At 56.7% G+C, this 27378-nt stretch overlaps 1 protein-coding gene across 1 annotated transcript in view; it reads right to left on the bottom strand.

The window, feature by feature from the left end:
• SMG6 (SMG6 nonsense mediated mRNA decay factor) overlaps positions 1-23271 on the bottom strand; it is a 113589-nt gene extending 90318 nt beyond the window's left edge. The window contains exons 1-8 of the mRNA XM_090025929.1: positions 22404-23271; positions 18759-20535; positions 16673-16865; positions 15969-16079; positions 15160-15266; positions 14087-14165; positions 12448-12558; positions 11513-11725 (exon numbers count right to left, since the gene is read on the bottom strand). Of these exons, the coding sequence (XP_089882055.1) occupies positions 11513-11725; positions 12448-12558; positions 14087-14165; positions 15160-15266; positions 15969-16079; positions 16673-16865; positions 18759-20535; positions 22404-22488 (2676 nt within the window). The 5' untranslated portion in view covers positions 22489-23271. The remainder of the gene's footprint in view (positions 1-11512; positions 11726-12447; positions 12559-14086; positions 14166-15159; positions 15267-15968; positions 16080-16672; positions 16866-18758; positions 20536-22403) is intronic.
• Positions 23272-27378: the final 4107 nt, after the last annotated feature.

Below are 27378 nucleotides of genomic sequence, written 5' to 3'. Positions count from 1 at the left end.
CTTGATCTCGTTAGCTTGTACAAAAAAGGAAGCAAGAGGTGCTGCAGTGGGCAAGTACCTTCCTGGGGAGCTAACAGGAGAGGGAACATGAGCCAAGGGCCGGACGCTTGAAACCAGACAAGTTCAAGTGGAAATGAGGCCCAAATGAGAGGGGGATTAGCCACTGAAGCATCCTCCACAGGGATGGGCGGATCCTCAAGACTAGCTGCCTTCTGCAAGATCTGCATCAGCCAAACACAAGCAAGCGAGCTGGCTCAGGAAGAGGGGACTGGGGGAAGTGCAAGGGCCTGGGATACAGGAGGTCAGACAGGATGATCTCATGCTCCCTTCTGGCTTAAGCTCTCCAAACCTATGAAAACATGCCAGAGACGCTCCTCAGGCGAGGTCCTGAACTCACATGCAATCCAGAGCTCTTTACAAATTGGCCCTGGTGCAGCAGGTTGGTGAGGAGGTATATTCAGTACTGCACGTGTCTGTGCAGTATGCAAGGGACTAGCAGGTATGGGCACCAGGAAGAAATGTAACCCGGGCAGACCCATACTGTCCTACAGGGATGGGAGAGTCTGCGTGTTTACTGCTGAAGTAAACCTGACGAGAGGAAGGCAGAGCACAGCCCAGGCACAGCACAGTGGATTTCACAGCTCGCTAAGCAAACACTATTTCACTAAATCACCGGCAGTGAAGAGCTTCCGATTTCCAGCAACTCAGCAGATCACAAAATAATCACCAATGGAAAAATCAGTTCTGAGAAGTGCACCAAAGGTTTGATTAATAAACTCGAAAGTCAAGAGTGAAGATGGGAAATGTGGTGTCCGACGCCGGCAGAGCAGGGCCCCTCATTCCCCCCGCTACGCACACCTCCAAGGGATTCCCAGAGAAATTTCAGAGACACCCAGGTCTGGGCTCCAAGACCCCACCAACGGGAACCCTCCACAGCCATGGAAGAGCAGTTCCTCTTGCTGTTAAAAACATATGCCCTATTTCCAGCTTGAATTTTTCTAGCTTCAAAAACCTGGATCGTATTACAGCCCTTGCTGCTAGATTAAACAACCCTTTATTGGGAGACATCGTCTCCTTCTGTGCTGTTTGTATCGCCTCTTTGCTTTCTCTGGAATAAACCATTTGACCTGCACCTGATATGCCGGGTCTGTACTTCTCAAGAGTTATCAGCATCTGCTCTGTAGTCCTGTTCACCGGTGACCCCCAGTTTCAAACCAAGAAAACAAAATGTCACTGGAAAGCCAAAGCTAGTGAGCAAGACCATGTTTCAGCAGCATGTCCCAGGGGAGGCTGCCGGTGCCCCTTCCTCAGTTCTACCTACAGAGGAGGGAGAGAAGGTGCCCAAGGGGTACTCCTACATAAGGGTCAGGTCCCAGTGGACCAGAGGTGACAATGAAAGGTCAGACAGTGGAGCTCCCCTCTCCCTTGGATGAGAACCCTGAGCAGCGGCAGCCCATTAACAGCATGGCAGAGTGGAGATCTAGTTCAAGACCATGCTTCCCCTGAAGCACAGACCGACATGCAGGCACAGTCATGCCAGTGCCATCCCACCTCACAAGCTCAAAGTCCAGCAGGAGAGAACACAATGCCTCTGCTAAGCCATGTACCACCCAGCAGGCTTTGGGAACTGAAAGACCCCTTTTCAGCTCCGGGCTGCTACGTAACAGTTTCATAGTTTCTAGGGTCGGAAGGGACCTGAGTAGATCATCTAGTCTGACCCCCCGCCATGGCAGGAAAGAGTACTGGGGTCAAATGATCCCAGCAAGGTGTTCATCCAGCCTCCCCTTAAAGCCCCCCAGGGTAGGAGCCTGCGCCACTTCTCTTGGAAGTTGGTTCCAGATCCTAGCCGCCCTGACTGTGATATCTAGCCTAAATCTCCCCTCTGCCAGCTTGTGACCGTTATTCCTGGTCACTCCTGGCAGTGCTCGGGGGAACAGGGACTCCCCCAATGCCTGCTGATCCCCTCTGACTAGTTTGTAACAGCCCACTAGATCCCCCTCAGCCTTCTCTTGTGGAGGCTGAACAGGTTCAGGTCCTGTCGCCTCTCCTCGTAGGGCCTGCCCTGCTGCCCCCGGATCATGCGAGTGGCCTCCTCTGGACCCTCTCCATGTTGTCCACATCCCTCCTGAAGTGCGGCGCCCAGAACTGGACGCAGTCCTCCAGCTGCGGCCTGACCAGTGCCGCATAGAGGGGGAGGATCACCTCCCTGGCCCTGCTCGAGATGCATCTGTGGATGCACGACAAGGTGCGGTCGGCCTTCCTGACCGCGTCCCCACACTGCCGGCCCATGTTCATCTTGGAGTCAATGACGACTCCAAGATCCTTTTCTGCCTCTGCACTGACGAGAAGGGCGTTCCCCAGCCTGTAGGTATGGTGCCGGTTGTTCCTCCCCAGGTGCATCACCTTGCACTTGTCGGTGTTGAATCCCATCCTATTCTCATCCACCCACCCCTGTAACCTGTCTAGGTCCGAGTGTAGCCTATTGCTCCCTTCTAGGGTGCCCACTTCTCCCCACATCTTAGTGTCATCAGCAAATTTGAACAGGATGCTTTTTACCCCCTCATCCAAGTTGCTGATGAAGATGTTGAACGGTGCGGGCCCGAGGACCGAGCCCTGGGGGACCCCACTGCCCACGTCCTTCCAGGTCGAACGTGACCCATCCACTACCGCTCTCTGGGTGCGGCCCTCCCGCCAGTTGGCAACCCAATTGACTGTGTGGGTGTTGACACCGCAGTCCCCCAGTTTCTTAATGAGAACGGGGTGAGAGACAGTGTCGAAGGCCTTCCGAAAGTCCAGGAAGACGATGTCCACTGCTACCCCTGCACCTAATGATTTGGTGATCAATAGCTGAGGCTTTCTCCAAGATGCCAGTTCTCACAGCACTTCTGCTTGTTATGCACATGAAACAAAGAGATGGATCCTCCATGTAAGATGAAAACCAAGGAGCAAAGGAAACCAAACCTGAAAAGACCTACTTGCAAAGGAGGCAGGGCAAGGTGTTAAATGAGCCACAGCCGCAGCAAGGGCAGAGTACATGGTGCCCGGGCAGCGGGCCCTGAGAGCAGGGCTCAGAGAGGAAAAGGAAGGGGCTAGCAGTGGGCAGCACTGTGCTCCTAGCATTATACCTGTGGTAAGACCACGGCAGTCAAAGGCAAGAACTCTGCACCTGGGGCCCAGGGCCTTGCCTGCTTGCTCTCACAAAGCACCCCCGGACTTCTTATTTCAATCTGAAAAGTCAGACACAAGTGGTGATGGAATCTCCCTTTCAGGCCCCAGCTGGACCACAGTGGAAGCTGCTGATGAGAAAGATGCCTGTGCAAGGACAAAGGAAGCCGCGCTGCATCCAACAGGTTTCAGTCTCCAACCCTCCGGAAGGAAGTGACTTTCCTAAACCTCCCCCTCTGCCATGAGTACAACCCCTGCTTGCAAGCCGTTCATTTGGGAATGCTAATGGCAAGGTTAAAAAACACGCCCCATGCCAGAAACAATCCATGCTTAGACCAGAGAGCAAGGCAGCTACCAGAAAAGTGGTACTATCTCAGAGCCCTACAGCACACAGCAAAGGAACTGGGTCAGGCTACCTACAGGCCAGGCTGGAGACCCTGAATTACACCGATGAAAAAAGCACCTGCTGTGGCTCAGTCTGGGGGACTCAATACAATCTCCAGCCCCCATTAGACTACTCTTCCCTCTCTTGTCTTTCCAGCCATGCCAATTGCTATACTATCCAGGTGCATGCTGCAGACGTCCTCCTTCCATGCTCAGCAATGCTACCCTCCACAGCCTGGAGTCAAGCTCACTCCCATGGGGACACGTTAACACACAGCAGCAGGTGGCAGCTGGGTAGAACGAAGAGAGGCCTTGTGTCACGCACAAATCCCTGGCTAACCAGCAGTGGTGGGAGAGGCAACGGGCAGAAGTGGAGGAGCGGGAAAGGTGGATCCTGGAAGCCAGTTTTAAAGCCTGGCAGGGCTTATTAGAACTTTGCCTTCCCTCCAAGTCACCCTTGGCAGCGGGGTGGTGACAGAAGCTCCCCGTAGGCCTCCAAGACACTGCCATGTTCCAGGCACATGCCACCCACCCCCAGCTGCCTGTTACCAGAAGGAACGAGTCACCGTCTCTCCTCCCCGAGCTACCAGAGCTCCCACTGTGTTCCTCACAGTGCAGCTAGAAAAAAAAATCTACCAGCATGATCTGAAAAATCAGCACCAACTTCTGGAAATTCTTACTGAGAACAGAGACTTCACTTTCAGGGCCGTGAAAAAAGGTTGAGTGGGTTGGAAAGCAACACGTGGGCTCTGTGTGACAGGCATACACATGACATACTGGTAACTGCCCAGGCTGGTGAGCTATGCTGGTTTCGGCAACACGTTACGGCAGACCCCTGGGAGAGCTCCCGGGGTTGATGCTGGAGGGGGTCTCTTGTGAAGGCACAACAGGCAACATGGGCTTTAAGATACATTCAAATAAAACTGTAAAACAACAGGAGGGGAAAAAAAGAGCTTGGTGCAAGCAGGGAGGGTGCAAGCTGGCGGGTGAGAGGGAGCAGCACCCAGTGCTAGCTGTATGGCTTAATGTCACGTCTCAAGCCCAGAGAGACTAGGAATGTGGTTTTAGCGTGTAACCAGCCTCAACTGCAGCCTGGCACTCTCTGCTTCCTCCCTTGAGAAGGCTTCTCTTCGTGAGAGGAAAAAAACCCAACCTTACAGCTTGAAAAAAACGGCTAGAGTAAAAATAAAGCCCCAAGGTGGTTTGGTGACTGAGGTCATGTTAGGAGGCAGAGAGCTTGCAGGCTGGGGGAGCGCTCAGAGCTGCTCACGTTGCCAGCCAAAAGAAAGACAACAGCAAGGGACAGAGGTGAGCCCGCCGGTCCAGCCACTAGCAGGCCGTGAAGCCTTTCATACAACACCTGCAGGGAGCCTGCTTTCCTGCTCCACACATGGTTTGTAAACCGTTTCCTAAACACAAAGGAAAAAAACCCAGACCTTGTTCTGACCTCCACAAATGACTAACCAAACCAACAGCTTCCTGCAAACCTGTGGGGGTGGGGACAGAAGTCTGTAGGGGGAGGCAGCATGTGGGAAGACAGGGAAAGAGAAATCAGGGAACCTGCCTCTCGTATCCTGGGCTGGAGGGAAATCAAAGAGCAGGCATCTGGTATCCCGGGCTATGGGAAAAGGGAGGATTTGGGATATCCAGCCTGTAGCCTCCTGCTAGCTCCCAGAACTCCCGGCTCCCCAAGCTCCTTGTCCTCGCTGCAGCAACAGCATGGACTGTAGTAGCACAGCACAGCAGCAGGCACAGAACAATGCAGATGAGTACACAGAGCAACTGCAGCCCAGCATGCACAGGCCCACATCTGGGATCCTTCTGCAACCAGCAACATTCGGGGCACCAAAAGCAGCCAGGAATCCCCTTTCCTGGAGACATTCCGAGCCAACATGCAGAGACATGGCCTGAGCTCCCAGAGACCCCTTCCCACCATAATGCTTCAGAGCCTATGACAAGCCCTGCAGGCAGCTGATCCTGATGAATACAAAAGCTTGCTAGATAAGCACCGACTCAGCTGGTTGCAGTAGCTTGCCCATCATCTGCAGTGATTCTGAGCAATGGGCAGGCAGGTGTCCTGCCAGTGCAACATGAGGGTTAGCACCAGTTGGCTGGACTCTGGGGCTCTGACCAAGCAACGGGGGCTGTCCAGTGCAAACGTTCTGGATGTGCTCTCACCTTCCCCAGATTTCTGCTCCAGCAGAATGGAGGGGGCAAGGTTGGCTGGGCGCCCTCACAGAGTCTGCCGTATCCAAAGGCGTGCACCTCAATTCTCCACTGTGCTACAGCAGGAGTCGAAGCCCCCGCTGCCTGAAGTTACTTTCCTGATCTCAGCTCTCTGAACAAAAGGACACTCCGACTACTTTCGTGCCCAGCCCTGCAGGCAGTGAAACAGGGAGAGATCCCTGCCCTTCTGCCAGCCCCCCTCACTCTTGTCCACGAGGGCTCAAACAGGGAGCCTTGCCTTTATGTTAGCAGGTCCTCCACCAGGGCTCTCTGAAGAAAAAAAAAACCCAGATCAGACTTGCTCACTGTGACTCTACATGTAACAGGAAACATGCTTCACTGGCAAACTAAGCTAGCTGGGCTGGATATGCTCAGCAGCCCAGCAACTCTCCGAAGTCCTGCAGAGGCAGCAAAGGAAAGCTGGGGAAGAATCTGCTTGTGGTGTCCTAAACTAAGTCATTACGCTTTTGCTCCCAGGAGCAACCACCTCTAACACTATGGCACAGTATTAGAGCCAATGCCCTCACCTCCTGCCTCAGCCCTGAACCTTGAGCCCTCAGAGTGACCCAGGTACCTCCAACGAGAGCATGGCTGTCCAAGCTGCTTCCTCCTTTCAACCTGGGCAAGAGGAGGCTCAGTCTGTGCTACCTGTCCTGCCTATACCCAGCACAAGGCTTTCCCCAAGCACCTTCCCTCCAGCAGCTTGGGAACTTCTGGCTTTGTCTCCACTTGTTCTTTAGTCCTTGAGAACTGTGCAGTTTACTACAAGGCAGCCCAGCATGGGACAGTGAGATCAGTCCCTGTCTGCCTGGGAGCAGACTGCTAAAAGACATCTCCCAGCAGCAGCCTCACCCACGTGCCTCTGCAAAGGGGCAGCAGCAGAATTTGAACAACACCTATTTCCATTTTGGTCAGTCACTTATTTCAAACCACGTGTGTGGGGCAAAAACCTACAGGAAATGCTGCAGATGAGAACAGCAGCTTCCCCCAACACATAGCCCCTTCGGCAGGCCACAGAGTGCCTCTGTGATATAGCTGTACATGCGCTGATGTGCCAATGATGAGCTCTTGGATAACACTGGCACCCTGCAACCACCAGCACTCCTTGGGTCTGGGTGGAGTGCTGACCAAGCAACCCCTGGCTCTGAACATGAACTAGGCAGCTGGGATGGATTAGCTGGCAAGGCTGACAAGGATATACAGCTGAGTCAGGCTGATGGGTGAGAAATGGGGGGAGTGAGCAGTCAGGGGCTGAGAGTGACAATGAGCAAGCCTGGCACAGCTGCTCAAAGAGTCTCCTGATCTCTGAAACCACAAGATGCAGACCTCTAGGCTCAGCACAGATGTTAGATGGAAATCAGAGCAGGAATCCAGCTCTCCTCCCTGGGGACATTCAACATGGTCACCCAGGTGACCCAGCCCTCCCACAGAAAGAGCATGTGGAGCAGAAGCAGCTACTGAAACTACAGAGAAAAGGATGCAAAATCCAGAGCTGCGCAGGACAGCAGCCTCCTTTGACCGAGATGCACACAACCTGGGCCTTATCATTTAATCACTCCTGGCAGGAATGGTTACCAGCTATGGTGTCCAAACAGACACCGCAGTCAAAGGAAATGCCTCCTCCTGCCCTTGGTCATGATATGATGGCAATGCCTAGACACGATGCCAATGGGTCAATTATATGAGCACAGACCAAAATACAACCAGGCAGAAGAGAAAAACCCAGAAAGGAAAAACTAAAGGAAGAGGGAAGGTGACAATAGCCAAAGATGTCCTGGCTGGAACTGAAGGGACTTGGGCCCAGCCATGCAGACAGCCACAAAGGGAAAGCACCTGTGGTAAGTCCAGCCAGGATCTCAGGAGAGGGTGCAAGGACCACCCATGTGGCTCCACTGCTGCAGTGACTTCACATTTCTAAAGCATTTTCCCGTCACCTAACAAGGACCAACATTTTATAGAAGCAAGGCATTAGCTACTGTGGCTCTCCTGCTTTACCTGTGGCAGGTTCCAGTGTTAGGTCTGGGCTACGTGAGAGTTACAGGTAGTCTTATGTAGAGTTTAGATTAATAGTTGTATGGCATGGTTTGGATAGGGATGATCCTGCCTCAGGCAGGGCTTCAACTAGATGGCCTCTGGAGGTCCCTTCCAGCCCTACCTTTCCATGACTAAGGATCTGATTTTCCAGTCACAGGCAGGACCAGTGAGCTGCAGGGAAAAGCAGAAGCTGAAAGGAAGAGTGCGGGGCCCAGTGGAGCCCACCTCCCTTCCCATGCGGAAGGCTGCGCCTCAGACCTAGTGCCAGTACAGCTCATTCTCCCCAACCCTTCCTCCTCGCCCCATCTCACCCTGCCCTGCAACACACCCATGCTCCCCACTCTTACCACTTGCAACCTCACCCATTGCATTCTCATTTAGAGAATCACCAGCAAAATCAAGGCGCTCAAGAGCAACAAGTTGTGCTAAGGCGGCTGTAAGAAGCTTCCTTAGGCGTTTCCAACCAGCCTGTGACCACAGTATGTTGACAGGGAACACACAAAGGTGAGAGCCGCACGGTGTTCAGCACAAAGCCTGTGCTCTTCCACTTTCTTGGCACAGCTTGGAAGAAGATTTTGATTGCTCATTTTAAGAACAATGCTAGTTATCTTTCATCCTGCTGTGAAAAGGAAAGCATGTTGTATGTTCCCCCTCTGTGGCTGACTGCCCCCAAGCACTGACATGCTATCGCAAAGAGACTAATCATTGCATGAGCCCACAACACAGGGCAGACACAAAACATTCAATCCAGAACTGACTCAGATCACACTGGAGACACAGTTCTCATGGCTGAAGCACAGAGGAGGCAGTCAGGTGACGTGGGGTCTGGCTCCATGTGGCCTCACTAAATTTCTTGGAGCTCCAGGAGAGCAACCAACTCACAAAGGACCCAAGAAGCTTAATTCACATGTGGCAGCCTAAAGCAGCGTAAAACATAAGATGTGCCTTGCTTGGGTCAGGCCACAGGGCTACCAAGCCTGGCAGCCTGCATCTCTTAGGGGCAGAGCTGCCTCCCCGTCCCATGGAGCATACCGTATTAGTACCTGCACGCTGCAAGGCAGCATACTGAAGCACCTACTGCAAAGCAGAGGCAGGAGGCAAGGCCACTGTGGGAACCTTCACTCAGCATTTCCTGACAGGGGCGATTAAAATCTCAAGCTCTGGGTGACACTAACACTTTCTCAGGGGACTGAGAGCCTGCCTGGCCAGCCAGCTCACCACCCTGCACACACCAAAATCAACATGCTCATAGCAGGCAAGTGTAGCCAGCTGCAGACAGGAAGCAAGGACCCAGTTCTAGGGTCCACTCTGCATAAAATACAGCAGTGGACTCCTGCACTGGTCCAGCCCTCAGCAGGAACAAGAACACAGTCACCCATGGTCACCGTGCAACAGCCAGCCAGGGCTCCAGTGTCAATGCACCTGGGCTCTGGGCTGGGCAAGGAAAGATGCAGAGCCCCAAAGGAGAGCAGAGTCCCAAACCTTAGTGCTGCATTAGATTTCTCTGCATGTCTCTAGTATGCAGGGCTTCAGCTAGCAGTTCATGCCCACAATCACTGAGAAAGGGGTTGCACTCTTGCTCCCCTTCTCTGAGCCTGCCTTACCTTGGAAACAGCAAACCTGCCCTAAGTTGGAGGCCAGTTTTAGCCTGCACTGCACCTATGACAGCAGCCATCACAATAGAAACTGGCTCTGCTGCAGCCCCTGCCATGCCTACACCTGCCACAGCTGGATTCCACCATGCCTGGAACAGTATGATAGGGCTGCAGCCAGCATTCCCACTCTGCAGAGGAATAGCAAGGCACAGAGGAGGGAAAGCCAGCACAGACAATAACACAGCATGCAGGTCAGGGTTAGGGTGTGCCCTGTGGGTGAAGTCCTCTGTTCTCAGAGCAAAGTCAGGCCATGGTCTCCAAGGCTGGCCCCATGGTTTCTTGACTGCACAAACACCTGTACACCAGAGAACAGAAGGATACCAAACAGATTTCACAAAGGCTGAGCAGCTAACCCACGGCAGCAACCCTTGTGGTCACCTCTGACAGGCTGGATTTGAGGTAGAAACCCAGAAACAAGCAGCTCCAGAATCTCTTCCCTAGCCCCTCACCAAGCTGCAGCTCCTGGGATGGCAACATCACCCTATGTCTGAGAGCCATTCTAGCCTCCCTGTCAAGCTGTCCTCCCACTACCCTGCTCTCCAGAATCACACAGGGCTTGCGGGCCACTTGGGAACATGTGCTGAAGGAGGTGCCTGCCTGCCTGCATGGTAGGCCCAGCCAGGCACCACAAAGGAAAAGACTGTCTTCAGCTGGGACTGCTGAGTGCTTGTGCTGGGGAGGAAGGCAACAAAGCAGTCAAGGCCTGCTTTGCTGAGGAAGCATCCGAAGGCTGGCACACGCTCCTCTGGCCCTCTCTTCCCATAGTTTGTGTGCCTGCTTCTGAATCTAGGCCAGAGGTCCCAGAATCTGCCCAGCCTCAGCACACAAGGCTGGGACAGCTCCCTTCTGAGGACAAACAGTACCACCCAGTGGCAACAGCGAGCACACCTCAGCTACTCCTGATCACTGTAAGAGCAAGATGTGGGGGCAGGTTTTGATGGAGTCAAAAGGGATGTAGGACAGAGGAATGTATGAAGGCACAAAGAAAAGCAGTCTCCAGTAACTGCAGCTGCTGTCACATGCTCTTGCCACCTCAGGTCCCCATGTCCAACCCTGAACACCTGGCCTCTCTCACAAATGCAGCACAAAGGGAAAAGCCATCCTCTGGCCATGTGCTTCCAACATTGGTAAGAAAAGGGGGCATTCAGTCTGCACTGAGAATGGCGTTCCACTCAGTCTGCACTGATACTGCCAGACAGCTGCATGTCAGGGGTACTCTGTAAGCAGCCCAAGGCTTCAGTCCTGCTCAGGTCAGTTGAAAGGAACATGCCAAATCTAGGAGACCTGCAGTACAAAATGAAACGCCCCTCCTCTGCTCAGCACTCTCCCCAAGTCAGTAGGAAACTCCCCTTCTCGGAACAGCCTGCTCAGGACAAGCTGGCCAGAGCTCCCTGGCAATATCTCTGGCATGTTACTGATCCGATTCCTAGAGAAAGGTAAAGCCTCAAGCAGTCGTCCTCCCGTACCCAGCCCACACATTCACAGGCTGTCTGACAAACAGGCTCGCCAGAGCAGAAAGGACATCACAAAGAGACTGCTTGCATCTATATTCCTTCCCTAGCAGGAGGAAGGAAATACAAATGGCTTCTAGCAGACTCAACAACACAAATGCTATGCCTACGCTGGAAGCCAAATCCATGGCAGCGAACTGCCTGGAGAAATGCTCCAACAGGCTGGCTTTAGGGGAAGTGTCTCAGCCCTTAGAAAAAGTTGCAAACGGGGGCATCATCATTGGCCATTCCCATTGAGCTCTCCACTTCCCAATCCCTGTGAAAGCCCCAGAGAAGACCCACTTTCTTATCTTCCATTTGCACCTTCCCAACTCCATTAGCAGCTGCACCACCAAAAGCAGTGCCAGGGGATGGATGGTAACAACACTCCTTAAACACGAGAAGCACTAGGTCCCCAACTCAAGCCAGGAACAGCTCCCAGAGAGAAGCCAAAATGCTGGAATAGTTAGCAACAAGAAAGGAAAACAGCTCCAGTGAAACTCCACTGCATTCCACGCATGAGACACCAAGCCAGCTGCCCTGTTCCGCAGTACTCACATCGCTGGGGCTGAGGTTCCCAAGCCCATTGTCTTGTTCAGAATCCCTGCCAGATTCATGGCCCTGGGAGGAGCGGGGGTGGGAGGGGTGGATCCAGATCTCCAGCCGCGTGGCGTCGTCCCCAACTTGTCGGAACATGGACCTCTTGCTCTTCCCCCTCTGGCTGGGGCTCAGCTCCAACACCTGATGTTTTTTCTGCTCCATCTGCTCAGCCTGCGCAGACAGGGCACATGCACTCAGAGCCCTTGGGATCAAGGCTCAGGAAACGCAATGGCGTTCCATTTACAGGGGCAGAAGAACCAGCCACTCCCCAACTTTACAAAACCCAGTAGTTCACCACCTGCTTTAGCGTCTGGCTTCTGGTGCTGAAGGCTGGCAGGAGTGAGGGAAGCCAGAAGGACTGCCCTGGAGTGAAACTGCTAGATTCCAAACGAATTGGTGCCTGGCAATTCCCTGTAATGCCAACATGTCACAACCTGGGGCAGGGCAGGGGAGGGCAGGGATCTGCATAGCCCATCCAAACATGACCATCTGGAGAAGCTTGTTACCATAATCGAGCAGCACAGGGCTGGGGGGGAGGCTTTAACGAGGCAGGTCCCAGAACAATTTCCTATCGCTGCCAAGCTCAGCTGTGCTTTAACATGCTCCCCAGAAGGGAGCTGCTACACAGCTCAGCAGGGACCCTGCAACCTGCTCTGGGTGACAGACAGGGAAAGAGACCTCACTTTGGCAGCTGCAACTTCTCTTCCACCCCCACAACCAGGTTCTTCAAACCTGTGCTAGGGCCAATACCGAGTCCGACAGGTGTCACTCCCACCCCACCCCGGAGAAGCACACGCAAGTGTGGGGTGAATTCAGAACCTCAGCAGCGAGCCCCAACACCTATAGAGCCAGACAGCCCCTGAGTGAGGAGGGGACAGTGTCCCAAGACTCACCTTGCGCTTTGTCTCCTCAAACAGGCTCATGAGACTCTCCTTGGCTGTGAGAATGGGGTTGCTGGCAGCCAGGCTGCGCATGTAATAGTACACAGCATCCAGCTTTCTCCTCTGCGGGAACACAAGCATGCTCAGAGCCCAGGCCCCCTGGAACCCGTGGGCTGAACCCACCCCCTGGCAGGCCAACCCCCAAGCCACCCAGGGCACTTGCCCGCACAAATCAACGCCTGCTTCCCAAGCATGTCCCAGACCCAAACACTCCAAAAGCATTTGCAGTAATCTACAGATGCCAGCACAAGTCCACACCCACAGACACCTCGAGGATGCACGCCGAGCATCTGAGTACAGCCCACAGATGCAGTGAACAAGCCTGACCAGTTGGTGACCAAAGGCCACATACCTGAAAGCCCCAGCTCGGGCTGCTGCTCATGCATCTAGGCTCCCTCTGGTATCCATGTTTCCCCCTCCCCCTGGTATCTGAGTATCTCACAACCTTTGGTGTCTATTCTTTCAGCACTCTCATGAGGCAGACAGATGCTGTTACCTCCAACTTACAGGTGAGAACAAAGGGTCAGAGTCTAAAGGACTCACCCAAGGTCACGGCCAGCATCAGTGTCAGAGCAGGGAACTGACCTTAGGTTGTCCAGTTCCCTAGCCCCTGCCAAGCCCCATGTTCAAGGTGTAGAGTTTCTCCTGCCAACTCATGGCCTCACAGACACCCCTGCCAGCACAGTGGCAGCTCAGTGACTGCACCCCATGCCGAGAGTCATGGAGAGCATCAGCAGTTGCCAGGGAAACATCTCTGAACCCTGCTGTATGTGACAAAAAAACAAGTTTCACAGCTCTTCAGTTTTAAAACAGCATCTATTGCTTCCACCGTCTACCACAAGAACAAGTCCCTTCCCCAAAGGAAGGAAACAGGGCAGATGACAACAGCCACTCCCACTGCAACCCCAAACTGCTGTGTCCAACGTCCCTGCTGGCTCGCTGCCCTGCATCTCTGCCCAGCCCCATGTCTGCAGTCTGGTACAGGGCTGTAAGACAGTAAGCTGCCCAGAACAGTGGCTGTGGCCACAGAGCCATCTCTGAAGTGCCACACTGTGCTGGAACAAGATACTTTTGTTTGGAGCCTTAAATCTGTTCACGCAAAGTACCTTTTCCAAGACTTCTTGCTCCCAGCTGGCCAGCAGGTCCTGAACACTGCTGGGTGTGTGTCACTCCCAACAGCCACCCTTGCAGGAATCCCAAGGGGAAAAGATTTAGGCAGGACAAGGAGGAGCTAGCCACCTTTACACAAGGAACTGTAGCAGGCCCTCCCAGGGGACTTGCACATGACACAAGAGGCTAGAAAGGCTCCTGGGGCCAGGACTGTGGGGGCCAAGCCCAGGTTGGCACTGGGAACTCTTCAAACACAGCATGCAGCTGAACCATGACTGACTTGAAAGCTACAGACAAACCACCAGCCAAAGCACCTGGCTCATCTCCCCCTGACCTATGGTGTTATCGCTTTGCTTTTAAAACCACCTACCAGGACAGTCCCTTGAATGGCCACGAGTGAAGGAAGGGCTGCCTCAATCACCCTGGGGCTTTACCACACCTGTGCCAGAGCCCTTCCACTCCCACCCACATGTGGTCTTACCGTGTAGATAGCCAGGAGTGCCAACTGGTTGTACGGACGGCCATTTTTGGGGGCAATCTGTTGAGCCTTCAGATACCAGCTGAGGAGGGGAGACAAGACACAGCAGGTTACAGACAATGCTTCAGTGCCCCCCATCCTTGTTAACAAAAAGGGGTTGTCCCCTGCCCCTGGCATGCTGGCGGGAGCAGGATCTCTGCACGAGTGCCTCTGGCTGTTGGGTTTGGGCACAGCCAGCATATCTGCCTGTTCCTACAGTCCTTGTGGGACCTGCAGTCCCCACACAGGGCTTGTGATGGAGAAGGGCTGGATGACTTCAGGCCATGTTACTGCCTGAGAGAGACCACAAAACAATGCTCCTGGCTCAGTATGGACGTGACTAAGGGGTGCAGTGAAAGCCCAAGGGAAGTCTCTCCTGGCCCCCAGAAGGAGCACACAAAGACAACTAGAAAAGGCTACAAAGGTGGAAAGGAGTCTCCTGCCCACTTCCAGCATGTTCCCACTGATGCCTGGGACCATGCCCCTGTGTTGACTTGCTCACATTAGATCTATGCGATGTGAAAGCCACCCCCCTAAGGAAAGGGACCTGCGTGGTGGATAGTTAATCCTACTCTTTCCTTTCCCTGGCCAGCATACCTGCTCCCCAGTCCTCACCCCTCCCCATGTCTCAGTCAGGGATAAGAAGTGGGCTCTGCCTTCCATTTAGCCATGGATAAGCCAAAGGCATTTATCAGACAAAATACGAGTGACAAGAGGCAACAGGTGCCACCAAATTTAGCTGCAGCCGGAACATATGGCTCGATGCGAGACGCTCGTCAGGCAAGCACTGCCAGCAGAAGCTCAGCAGAAAAGGCAACTGCTACTCTGTCAGACCCAACACTCTGCACTGCCAGCTGCACAGCTTGGCTTCCACCTCAGCCCTTGCCCAAGAGCTTGTTCCTAGGGCGGCAGTGACACAAAGGGCAGTGTGGAAAGTTAGCGCTGGCCAGAGACAGGTCTGGTGGTGATGTAAGATGCCTCCCTTGCAGCCAGCAGCGTACGAGCTCTATGCAGGGCTGAGGAAGAGGGGACGGTACCTGCGCGCTTTCCCGTAGTTTGCCGTGTCATTCGCTTGCTCTCGGTACCTGCAAATGTCCCCTTGACAAATCATGCACCTCTGGGCACTGATCAGCGCGTACTTCACCTGGAAAAGAGTCACTCGGTGTCACACGTGGGAGCTCTGCAGCTCCTGCCAGCCTGCACGTGTGCTCCAGGAGGAGGGGGCTGCCTGGATGGGGCTCACCAACCGGTGCTTCGAGGAAACTTACTTACTCTTGCCACAAGCTCGGCTTGGATAGGGCTGGCACAAATTGCTCTACCCATTCCCCTGACCCCTGCAAAATCCCCCATGCCTGTTGTGGGGGAATAGTGGAACTCAAGTTCCACACCCACTCCCTCTGAGACAGTCTATGAGGGGGCCTGTTGCAGTGGACCCATCTACCCACTCACTTGGCAACCCCCCAGCCAGAGATGACAGGATACCAAGTCTCATGGGAGTCACAGCTATTCTATTTCTTCCTTCGCTGGCCTGGCTCCATGGCAGAAGCAAAGAGAAGACTCAAGAAACAAGGTACAGGACATGGTTTTCTAACACGGCCTCCCTCTCCTTGTCTTCAAGGATGGAAGCATGCCAAGTTGTTCTCTTTTTAAGCCTCCAAAAACGTATTACACACGGGAACGGATTTGCCACAAGTTTGCAGCACTGCTGAGGAAGTATCCCTGAGCATATGCTGCCATTTGGCTGAATAGTCACCCACTTCCTCAGGATGCCACAATAACTACCCTATCAGTGCAAAGACCTCTGGCCTCTGTCTGACAGCCAGTCCTGGGAGGGAAACCCACTTACCATCTTCCGCAGGGGCTTGCTGCGAATGGCCATCCCATCCATATAATCCTCCAGCTTGAACTGGTACGAGACCTGCAGGTTCTCCAGCAAGCTGTCAAAGAAAACAGTGCCCTGCAACAAGCAAACAGCTGGCTGTAACTACCTCGGTCAACACGTGCAGAAGACCTGCTGCCCCACCTGCAAGGTGGGAGAAGGAAGCACCAGGGTTCTGTTGGGCTTCAGTTACCTTTCTCTAGGATCCATTCCCCACAGATCAAGCTACCCCATGCCTAAGGGCCCTGCCTTCTGCCATGCCTTTGGGAGGTAGAGCATAATTATCCCAGTGAACAGGAGAGGAAACTACACATAAAGCCACAAGAGTTAACCCACAGGTAAGACTGTAAGCACCGGTGCAAAGGATTTGCATGGGTGCTCATTTACTTCTGTTTAAACCGATTTCCAACTGATTTACGTCAAAGCAAACAGGGTGGGATTACATTGCACCATCACAAGTAAGCATGTCCTTTTTAACTAGCCACTGTAACGGCATATCTACAACTCTCCCATGCAGACAGAACCTAAAGAACACAGGAAGGCCTTGCCCACAGTCACAGAGAGATGCTGGCAAAGCTAGGAAAGTCACTGAGCTGTATGGACTGGTGCTGACCTCTGCACCAAGGCTCTTTTCAAAGCTGCAGCCAGCTCAGAGGCATTCCTTCCCTTACCTCATCCAGAAGCTGAAGCAGCTTGTTCCGAATTTCGTGGGCATTCTCTCCCAGAGGGTCCTTGAGGAGCTGCCGGAATTTCTCAATCACCTGGTAAAAGGCGTTCTTCCACAGCAACTGATCCACGTTCTGGTTATCAGAGAACTCTATGTCCATCAGGATGCATCGCTCATACAGCTGCAGCATCTCTGCTCTGCAACAGGACACAGGCAAAAGCTGACACAGCAGTAACTGAACAGCAAGCGCAAGCACAGGGAACATCTGCTGCTCCCCAGCCAACACTGGAAGAAAATGCCAGCAATGTCTCACACGCCAGGAGATGGCAAATGAATCTCCCTGTGTGCGCCTGCAGGGAGCTGTTAACTGCTGCCATCACAGAGCCCCCTCCCCACCTTTTAGTTCAGGAGGCAAGTCTGAGGAGCTCCGCCCTGCACAGGGGCAGGGCAGTGGCGCCGCTACTGCCACCTTCCCTTGCAGAGATCTCCCGAGAGTACCGAAGCAAGGGAAAGCACAGACTGCCAATGATGATGCAAAGCACAGATGCACCTTCACCTTTCCCAGCTGCTCCTTCTGCGCACCAAACCTCTGTGTGGAGGCCTGGAAAGAGCACACAGGGCAAGTACCTGGCAAGGAAAGATCCCGCCATGGAAAGGATGCTCTTGCTCTCTCCTCCACCCAACAAAAATAAGGGCTCCTCTCTGTTCAGAAATAGCAGCCTGCTGTTCTACCCTCCTCTCTGATTACTGAGGTCCATTAGCATGACACTTCCCCAGCCCAGATCATTCAGAGCGCAAAGGAAGGAAGAGAGAGGGAGAGAGTCACTAAGTCAATGAAATCAGGTTTGTCTCTCAAGGCCAGGGCAAAATGACTCCCTATGCTACACTCCCAGAGCTGTGGCCAGCTGGGGTAGAAATGCCTCCACAGTCCTGAGAAAGGCATCCCCTGCCCAAGGTAGACTACTGTCAGCAAGGTTTCCCAGATCCCTTCAGCTGGTCTGACAACATATCAGATGTGGCCGTCTCAGGAACAGCCCTCTGACACACCAGGACATCTAGCAGGGTCTGTAGAAAAATGCAGCCAAGGCCTGTCACTCCCACCACGGAGCTTGGACTGAGAGTCCACAAGGCATATAACAGGTCCCGAAACTAATTCACGCACTGGACGTGCTGTCACCTGGCTGTGAAAATAAGTCTCTGAAGAAGTCCTGAGAGTGAGGAGGTCATGAATACAGAAGCCACTGCCATTATCAAGTTAACAACACAGCAGGGTACCAATTTAATGTCTTCCTTCCTCTGTGGCACCATCAAGCCATTCCCACAGGAAGACTGGAGGGCACAGAGTTTAACAGTGTCAGCAGCAAGAGAACCTACTTAACTCTAAAGCTGCCAGTGTTTTTACATGGTTATGACACCATAAATCTGCAAGGCACTTCTCAGAAGTGATGCCAGGCTGCCACCCCTGCTTGAAGATGCTTGCAGCCCATATTAGACAGGAGTTTAGGTAACAGAGATAGAACAGGATGAGACAGCCCTATGCACCGTGCTCGGAGCAAGTCCAGGCTGCAAACAGACCCCAGGGTACAGCAGGACAGTTGCTGCGGAGGCACGCAGGAGCTCCAGGGCCTGGAGCCACCTGGCTCCCAGCTACAACTACAGCATGGAGAACTCAAGAGCCAGAGCAGGCGTAGGCTCCTCCTGAGCTGCTCCTTCCACCCAGCACTGATATTCTGTAACAAGATGCTGCAGCTCTGCCTGAAGCCAGGGAGCTGTTGCCTTTAACTCGGCAAGGGCAGGCCACTGTGCTTGTTCACAGGCTGCTTCTGCAAAGCCAATGCCTCCCTCAGGCTCTTCTTCGCTCACTGTTACACACAACCTCGTGGCACACGGCACATGCATACGAAGCTGGTCACAACTGAGGCAGCCACCTGCTCCTTAGCCCCAGCTCAAGAAGCCTCTGTGGTGTTGCTGGGCAGTGGTCTAACCATTGCTGCTAGACAATTATCCAGGGACGGGCAATATTCCTGCAAAGCTCGTCCCACCACCCCAGCCCAACCCTCACAGCACAGCCCAAAGCAAAAGCTGCCAACCTCAGCTGTGTCATCTTCTCAAGCCCCTCGGGGCTGATCCGGTCTCTGGACAGCAGGTTGCTGAGCTGCTGCTCCTGGTTCCCGGCCTCTCGAAGGAGTTTGCTGAGCTCCTGCTGCTGCATGTTCCGCATTTGCTGCTCCAGTTCAGGACTCAGGGGCGTGGACGGGAGCGCGTTGCATATGTACTGCCCTGACTGCCCTGGATACCCAGGATAGTAAGCGCCTGGGTACACACCATTGCTGGGGCCCATTTGATACTGCAGTGGGTATCCTCCGTAGGGATACTGGGCCCCCGGGCCTGTGGGCCTTGGGTAATAGTAGGGATTATCTGAGTTCTGAAACTTGTAGTAGGAGGCCTGTGACTGGCGTGTTTCCCCCCAGGAAGTGGGGCTCACTTCATCGTCTGTGTCCAGGAAGTGGAGCTGAGAGGCCTGATTCTTCAGAGCCGGCTTCTGGTCAGGGTTGTTTGGATCCCACAACCTGCGGGTAGTGCCACCACGACCTCTGCCCCTGGGCCCCTTGCTGCCCCCACCGCCAAGCAGGAGCCTGGGCCCCAAGTGCATGGATTCAGGGGATCCTGCAGCGCTGGCAGAGATGTCCGTGTTGGCAGGCAGGACAAGAATCCCCCGGCCTCTCCCGTGAGGGTCCCTGCTCTGGCCTCTGCCCTCCACAGCCTCCGTGGAATCACTCATGTTAACACAGCCCTTTGGGGGTCTTTTCTTGCCATTTTCCAACATGCAGAGGTCCCTGCTCATGGTCCAGCTGTCAAAGGTGACACGCAAAGCGCCCTTGGCTTCTTTACCATTGCTGCTCCACTCGCTCTCAGAAGCTCGGCTCTGCTCCAGGCGCTTCCTCCTCTCCGAGCTCCTGCCAAGGCCGTAGGCTTCCACCTTATCCATTCGGTCATCATCCAGGGAGTCTGTGGAGGAAGCAGATGGCTGCTTCTTAGGACGGAGCCTCTCCTTTGCTCGCTCCTGCTGTTTCTTCCCCACCTCAGCCAGGGAGGCTCCATCTGTGCTGTTGTTGCTTCCAGCAGAGCTTGTGCTGCAGGTGCGGTACCGGCTCCTGCGTTTGTCTGAGCGGGAGTACCTCTTGGTGGAGGTGAGCTTTCCCTGTGGCAGGTCGCTGCTTGCCTTCCTTGCCCTGTCACCCCGCTCCACCCTCCTGCCTTTCTCTCCCTTGGCAGTTTTTGCCCCCTCACTGGTCAGGCTTCCCTCTCTTTCCTCTCTGCTCTGTTTATTTCTGCTGCTGCCACTAGTGCCTTTCCCAGGGTCCCTTTCAGTCTCTTCTCCCTCAACTCTCAGCTGCTCCATCTTATTGATGACCTCTTCGCTGGATGGCCGGGGGATCGGCTCCTTGGTGGCAGACTGCAGGCGCTTCCCAGGCTGATAGATCTGCTGGTCTGGCTTCTTGGTTCTTCTGCTGACCTTGGAGCACCCCTCCTCCAAGGCAGAGTGTTTAGACAAGCTCTCCTGGCTCTGAACAAGCCCTTTACTTTCCATCTCTCCATCTCCCTGAGAGGGACCGTTCTGCCTCTGGCTGTCACCTTTGCTGAGATCCTCAGCAACCCGAGATCCCCCCGCAGCAACAGAAGGATCTTTGTCACTGGCAGTTTCATCTTTGGCTTCCTCAGCTCTGCTCCCTTCGCACCCTGGCGCTTCCTGTTTCAGAAGCAAGTGCTTGCTCCTTAGCCGGGAAAGACCCGGCTTGTAGATTTCCAGGTCTGGGCGCCTGTTATCTTTTCGATGCCTGGGCTCCTTCAGCTCTTTTGTGTTCTCTAGAAAGGAAACAGAAAAAGAAGGGTGTTATTCCCATTCTGGTGCATGAGATCAGAGCTAACATTCACAGAGCTCGGAGGCTCCAAGAGGAACAGACATTTTAAAATTAATATAAGCAAGGCCGAAATTCGCTGTTTGGGCACTATGTGAAGTCACAGAATGGGGTGAGAAATGGAGATGAGATGGAGGCAACACCCAGCCCTGAGCCAACAGCCTTCTTCGCTGACTGCTCCACATGCACACAAACAAAACCCTTGCCTCTGGGAACCTACAAGTTGAAAAACAGATGCAGAAAAGGCAAGACAGGGGTGCTCACAGCAGACTGCAGGCTACAGGGATTTTTTGCTGCTATTCTCCTGATTTTAGTCTCAGCTCCCCTGTCCGCCCACTGCTGGCATTCCCCTTCGCAGCGCCCGGCACCTGCGGCTGCCTCCCTGCCTGGCACACAGCAACTAAAATCAAATTTGCTACAAAGATTTCTTCCCTACCCCTTGCCCTAAAGTAACTTCTACAGAAAAACAAACACTACACAAAAATGAAGACTTCCCATGCAGCCACGCCATGACAACTTCCCTATAGGATCAATTTCTTGTCTTGGGCTTTCACGCCACTTTCCAGTACGGCCTTTCTACATCATGTCAGGCAACTACCACTAAGTACTCAGCAGAGAGAATCACTGGGAAGCAGGGACACACCTGTCCAGGTGGCACGCATCCTGGAGACTGCGTCTCCCCTCGCACTACGCCACCCCGTGACAACCGAGGACACCTCACAAACGGTTCTGAGGTCTGTCATTAGAACGCTGGGGCGGGCCGCAGCCATGACAACAGAGGCCTCCCCGTGGGGACCACAGATGGGGCCACGTGGGGATGTGGGGACTACAGACAGGGCCATGGGGACTATATATGGGGCCATGTGGGGATTATACATGGGACCAACCACATGGGGATGTGGGGACTATATATGGGGCCATGTGGGGACTATATGCAGGGCTACACATGGGTTACACAGGCAGGACCAGGGCAGAGTCATTTTACTGCACAACCCTTGATTTCAGAATGACAGCTTCAGCAATCTCCCCTCCCCAGAGGTGCAGACCCCCGCACAAAGCTGCAGATGCAGCTCTACTGCCACGGCACCACCGCGATGCCCCTTGGCTTTAAAGTGCCTGAACTGTGCGTCCTGGAGCACTGCGTCCAGTTCTGGGGGCCACATTTCAACAAGGATGTGGAAAAGCTTGAGAGTCCAGAGATGGGCCCCCGTATGCTCAGAGACGTGCGTGGCGAGCCAGGCGAGGTAAAGGCTCTGAGGCCGAGAGGGGCCACGGCAGCAGCTTCGTGCTACGCGCGGGGAATGCATCTAAGGCTCGGGCTGTTCGTCTGGGGGAAACCAGGAGCAATGGCCACAAGCTCCCGGGATAGCGATTCAGGCTTAACACTGGCAACAGGGCCTGGGCGGCCAGAGAACACCGTCCCCACAGAGGCGGTGCCCCGCTGCCCCGGAGCTGTGCGAGAGGAGCTGGACGGTCACTTGGCCCCACTGCTCTTCCCTGCCCGCGGGGGGGCTGGGCCCGGTGATCCCGCGAGGCCCCTCCCGGCCATGAAACCGATGAAACTGACGAGCCTCCTTCCGGCCCTTTCCAACCCGTGCCCGTCGCGGCCCAGCCCGCCTTGCGCAGGCTCCGGGGCAGGCCCGAGAGACACACGCGGCACCCCTGCGTCCTGCCCCTGGACAGCACCGTGCGGCCGGCAGGACGGGCCCGGGCGGCGCCGCCAGCCCCGGGGAGCCCGGCCGGGCCGGGCTGTGGGGCAGGCCGCGCTCCCGGGAGCGGCACGCCGCAGGCCGGCGGGGCCGGGGGCGGTCTCACCTGGGCCCGGGCCCCGCCCCCGCGCCGCCACCAGTCCCCGCAGCTCAGCCGCCGAGACGCGCACCCGCTCCAACTCCGCCGCCATCTTGGCGCGCCCCCCTCGAGGGGGACGGACGGCGGCCGGGCAGGGCCAAAGCCGCCACCTCCCCCGCGCATGCGCGGGGTGACGTCACCGGACGCCAGGCTCCGGCGCTAGGGCTGGCCACGATCGCCCTGGGGACACGTGTGCCAGCCCTGCGGGGTCGGCCCGGCCCCGGGGCGTGCGGGGGGAGAAGGCAAGGCGGCAGGAAAGAGGCTCCCCAGCCAGTGCAACCTCTGCCCGGCAGTGGGTCCTGCCCCCTGCGCCACACCGGCCGGTAGGGGCCGCGCCCCCGCGCCCCTCCAGGCCCGGCGACGGAGCCTCTGCCCGCCGGCCGTCACGCCCCTCCTGCGCCTGCCGCCGCTCCCGGTGAGCGGGCCGCCGGCACAAGACGGCCCCGAGAGAAGCGCGTCGTTCACGCAGCGCGAGGCCGGCGGCGGCGCCGTGCTGGAGGCCGCGCTCACGCCCCGGGGCCGGCCGGGGCCCGCCAGGCGGGGAGCGCGGGGCAAGGCGCCGGCTTCGCTCCTCACACCCGGCTGCGGGACGGGCGGCGGGCTCCTGGGGGCGGGAGCTGCGGGGGCTGGGCCAGCTTCGCCCTGGCGGGGGAGCTGCTGTGTAGCGAGGGTCGCACGTGCCCACGTCCTGCTCCTGGCTTCCCCCAGGGGCCAGCACTGAGCGCGCTGGCGGTGCCCGGCGGAGCGGCGCGGAGGAGGGTGGCCGCTGGCACGGCTGTTGCTGCGATGCGCTCTGCGGGGCTGCAGCTCCTGGCCCCTGGGAGGGAGACTCTCCTTGCAGGCCTCAGCTCCCCGGACACCCTCAGCCCCGTCGCCCTGCCGCGAGCGCCTGCAGGGTTGCCCGCCGCCCGGCCCAGGGAAGGGGCCTGGCCGGCCGCACCGCAGCATCCTCCTGCTGCTGCCCAAGGCGGGGGGGCTTTGTCGGGGTGCTCCCCTGCGCCGCTTCTCTTCCTTTATCTCCGCGCTGCTGCAAGGACAGGAGGGCAACACCGAGAACTTTTTTTTTTTTTTTTGGGGGGGGTCAGAAGCACATGCGAGTTCTCGGTGTGGGTGCACAACGTGTGTGCAAAACGAAAGCCATGAACGTGCACGGCGAGGCAGACGTAAGGACCCCTGCCTGCGTCGTCCGCTGGACGCCTGGGACTGGCCTGTGCCGTACACCCCCGCCCTGCCCCTCCGCATCTCTCTCGGACCCGCCGCTTCCCCTTCCTCAGCGTCTCCCCGGCGGGGGCAAACCCGGCTTCTCCACTCCTGTTCGCAGACCCTGGCTTATTTTACAGCGAGGATCCGCAGCTGTGCGCCGCAGCGGAAGTGACGCCTCCCGGTCCTTGCCGAGCAACAACGGGTTTTAGTTGCATTTTCTCTGTGAATAAGAACAATTCGCAGCAGCTCTGGCTACCGCCGACACCCGACACGGAGCCCGGGGGCAGCCCGAGAGCAGGAGCGGGGCACTACGCCCGTCCGGGCCCGCCTGCCCCGCCGCGGGCTCTGCCCGAGGGACCCCTTCTTCTCCGTCTCTCTCGGCCGTCATGTCCCGCCGGGCCGGGCTGCAGGCGCGGGGCCCGGAGCCGCTTGCTTTCTCTCTGCCCTCATCTCTCGGCTGGAAACCCCGGCTGGAGCGTCGGGGAAGAGCACAGGGCAGGGCTTTCTTTTCTCTGCCTTTAAAACCGGCTGCTGCGCGCAGGGAGACGAGGAGGGAGGGCGGCACGGAGCCGGCTGTCTCGGGTCCTTCTCTCCGGGCTCCAAGCCTCGCTCCAGCCCCGCTCCAGCAGCGCGGAGCCGGCTTGGGTGCCCGCCCGGGTCCCCCCGCCGCAATGCTCGGCGCGGCCACAGGGGGCGGCTCTGAGCAGGGCTTTGTGGCCCGCCTGCCCGGGCTGCGTCAATAGCCCGAGGCGGCCGCAGGAGGACCGGCCGCTCGGTGCTGCCCGTCTCCCCTCCGCGGCGGCGCCGCTCCTCGGGCTGCAGCGCTCGGAGCGCACCACCGGAGGGCAGCACCGAGCCGCCTGTCTCCACACCAAGTGGGGACGCACGAGACACCTGTGACACACACTCGGGTGCGGTGGTGCGCAAGGGTGAGAGATGAACACTACATCACTGTCGCCACGGAGAGAGAGAGAGAGAGAGGTAGTAATAGCGTCGCTGTGTTCATTAGGGTGCGTGTTACACTAGCTCCCGGTCGGGACGCACGCAGCCTTGCTGCATGCATCTCTGTACCGTTTCAGTTTTTGAAAGTAAGTGACACAATGAATAACTGCGTCACTTCAACCCCCTGCTCTCAAAATTATACTCTTTTACACCAAAGATCCCAAACGCTGCCCTGGAACGGAGCTGATGTCCGGCGGCGCCTCCTCAACAACGACGGGTTTTCCTTTTATTTTTCCTGTTAAAAAGTGGTAGCCACTCTCGAGGGAGCTTTCAGCGCCAGCCCAGAAGCAAACGGTGCTCCCGGGGCCCACGTGCCCCCTCTCGGCACGGCGAGGAGACAGGGAGCCTCCCCAGCAAAGGGGCTCCGGGACACGCGACCGGCTTCACGCACTGGGGTTGGTGCGGGAGAGCCCGGCCGGCCCCGCGCCCTGGGGACGCAGTCTCCCGCACGACCCGCCCTGGTCGCCAGAGCAACTGCCACAGCGCTCCGTGTCCGCCCGGCAGCGGGACGTGGGCTGCGGCTCAGCGGCAGACTCGGGGATCGCAGTCGGACCAATGGGGGCACAGAAGCCTGCGCCCCGGGACCCGGCAGCCAATGAAATGCAGACGGGGGCGGGGGTGTTTCTGGGTCCGCCCCTCCTGCAAAGGCCAAGCAGCGTGAAGAAGGCGTTGCGGTCCTGGCCCCGCCCATGCGGCTACTCCACCCAATCGCGCGCGCCTCGAGGTGGCCAATGGAAGCGGCCGTGACTCGCGTGTCCGGCCCGCGCGGCGCGCCGGCGCCCGAGCGAGCGAAGCCTCTTCTCCCGCCCTTGTGGCCGGGGGCCCGCCACGGGGCGGCAGCGCGGAGCCGGGCTCGCCGGTGCTGTGCGGGCGGGAGGGCGGCGCGGAGGGGGCCCTTGCACTCCCGGGGTGCGCGCAGGCCAGGCCCGGGCCCGTCGCCTGCACGCCGTCCTACGCGGGGGCGCCGGCCGCAGCGACACTGACCCCCCAACGCGACCGCCCTTCGTCCAGAGCGAGACACCCCCGGCGCCCGCCTTCTCCCCGCACGGCGCGCACACGCACACGGCCCGCGCTGCTCAGCCCCTCTCCCCGCACCGCGTGGCGGGCGCACAGCCGCGGACACTGTCGCTCCCGCCCCGCTCGGAGACGCCGCCCATGGCAGCGCGCGGAGCCGCCCCGCCCACCCGCGGGCTCCGACGCGACGGGGCCTGCTGCACGCCGCCGCCCCCGGCTCCCGGCACGCGCGGAGCAGCGCCCGGCTCCGCCTGCACCACGGGCTGCCATGCGGCGCCGGCGGCCCCGAGCAGCGGCTCGGGGGTGAACGCCGTGGCGGAGGCGCAGCCCGCCTGCGAGAGACATTCCCCGCCCGCCCGGCTTCGTGCACGGATCGGCGCTCCGCTAGAGGAAAGCCTGCGCCCCGGCCGGAGACAGCCCTGCCCCCTCCCTTCGCGCGGGGCTGTGGTGTCCGCGCGCTGCTGCCCGCACCCGTGCTTCTCACACCCGTCTCTGCACACCTTCCCCTTCTCCGCTGGGCTGCACGAGGAAGAGTGGTCACGCCCCTGCCCTGGGAGCTGCTGGAGTACTGTACGGCCCAGTCTCGCCTCCGGGCCTTGAAGGGTTTCTTGCACTTTCATGAACACTGGGATTTTCTTCTCTCTCCTCTACAAAAGAGAAATCTGGTGCTGATTGTGTAGCTACCGCCAGCCTCAGAAGAGGGGCCCTGTGTGCAACCGTGCGGTGGGGAACGCAGTCTCCTGCCTGCCACAGCTCCCCGGGACCACCCAGGCATCCAGGGCAGCAGCAGGACGTGGGCTGCAGGCACGGAGACAGACAAGCTGGGGAAGGGGGCCACTGAGGACTGGAACTGGACCAGCTGGGGCAGAAGCCTGCACACTCACCTTGCAGCCCCTCACAGCCCGCCCCACCACAGCCAGGCCTGGGGCTCGTCCTTCCGCAGCTCTTCTCTGCCATGTGAGCCTGCCCCTGCAGCAGTCCCAGCCCCCTGGCACGGAGAAGGCATCTTGTCTTTGGGCTTTGGCTTAAGATGCTCAAATGCTAGGTGCTACAGGAAGAGATTTATATCTTGTATGCTTTAGGAATCACGAGCCCCTACTTAGTCAGGTGCACAGGTGTTGCAATAGTTAAGATATCTGTGCTCTCGCGCCAGCAAAAGGGCCTGAGAAATGTGCTGACTGCCACTGATTTAATATTTCCCTAATACTTAAAGTAGTAATACATTTAAAAATATATTTTATTTTTTCAACTAACAAGGAATTTTAAAAACTGTATGAAATGGGTTTGGCTTCCCCCAAACTCAGCAGCCCCTCAGGGATGACTTGGGTAGAGATGGCTGAAAGCCTGCAGCCACCACCTTAAACAGCCAAGGGGGGGACCATAGCTGGACTTAAGGGACTCCTGGAAATCTTGAGGCAACTAGGGATCCACAGTCATTCTTCTTGCGAGGCAACAAGTGCATCAGCCCCCTGCCACAGCCCAGCCCGCTAGAGAAAAAGCCCCCACCCCACGCCCTCAGAAATACCAACTTGTACTGAAGGCATTCAGAGGTCTGAAACACACACGGAAGCTCACAAGTTTCTTGAGCATTTTATTTTTATTGGGACCATGTTTTTCTTTTGAGAAAAGGGGAAGTTGAACTTCAGGTTATACCCAAGCACCACACCTTTCCTGTACCTTATTTTTTAATCTTTTATATAAATCAGGACCGATTTTACTACAG

Source organism: Crocodylus siamensis, chromosome 13 (genome assembly GCF_052110815.1).
Source record: "Crocodylus siamensis isolate JL-2025a chromosome 13, ASM5211081v1, whole genome shotgun sequence".
Classification (NCBI taxonomy): domain Eukaryota; kingdom Metazoa; phylum Chordata; order Crocodylia; family Crocodylidae; genus Crocodylus; species Crocodylus siamensis.
This window is presented reverse-complemented; position numbering and strand designations above follow the sequence as displayed.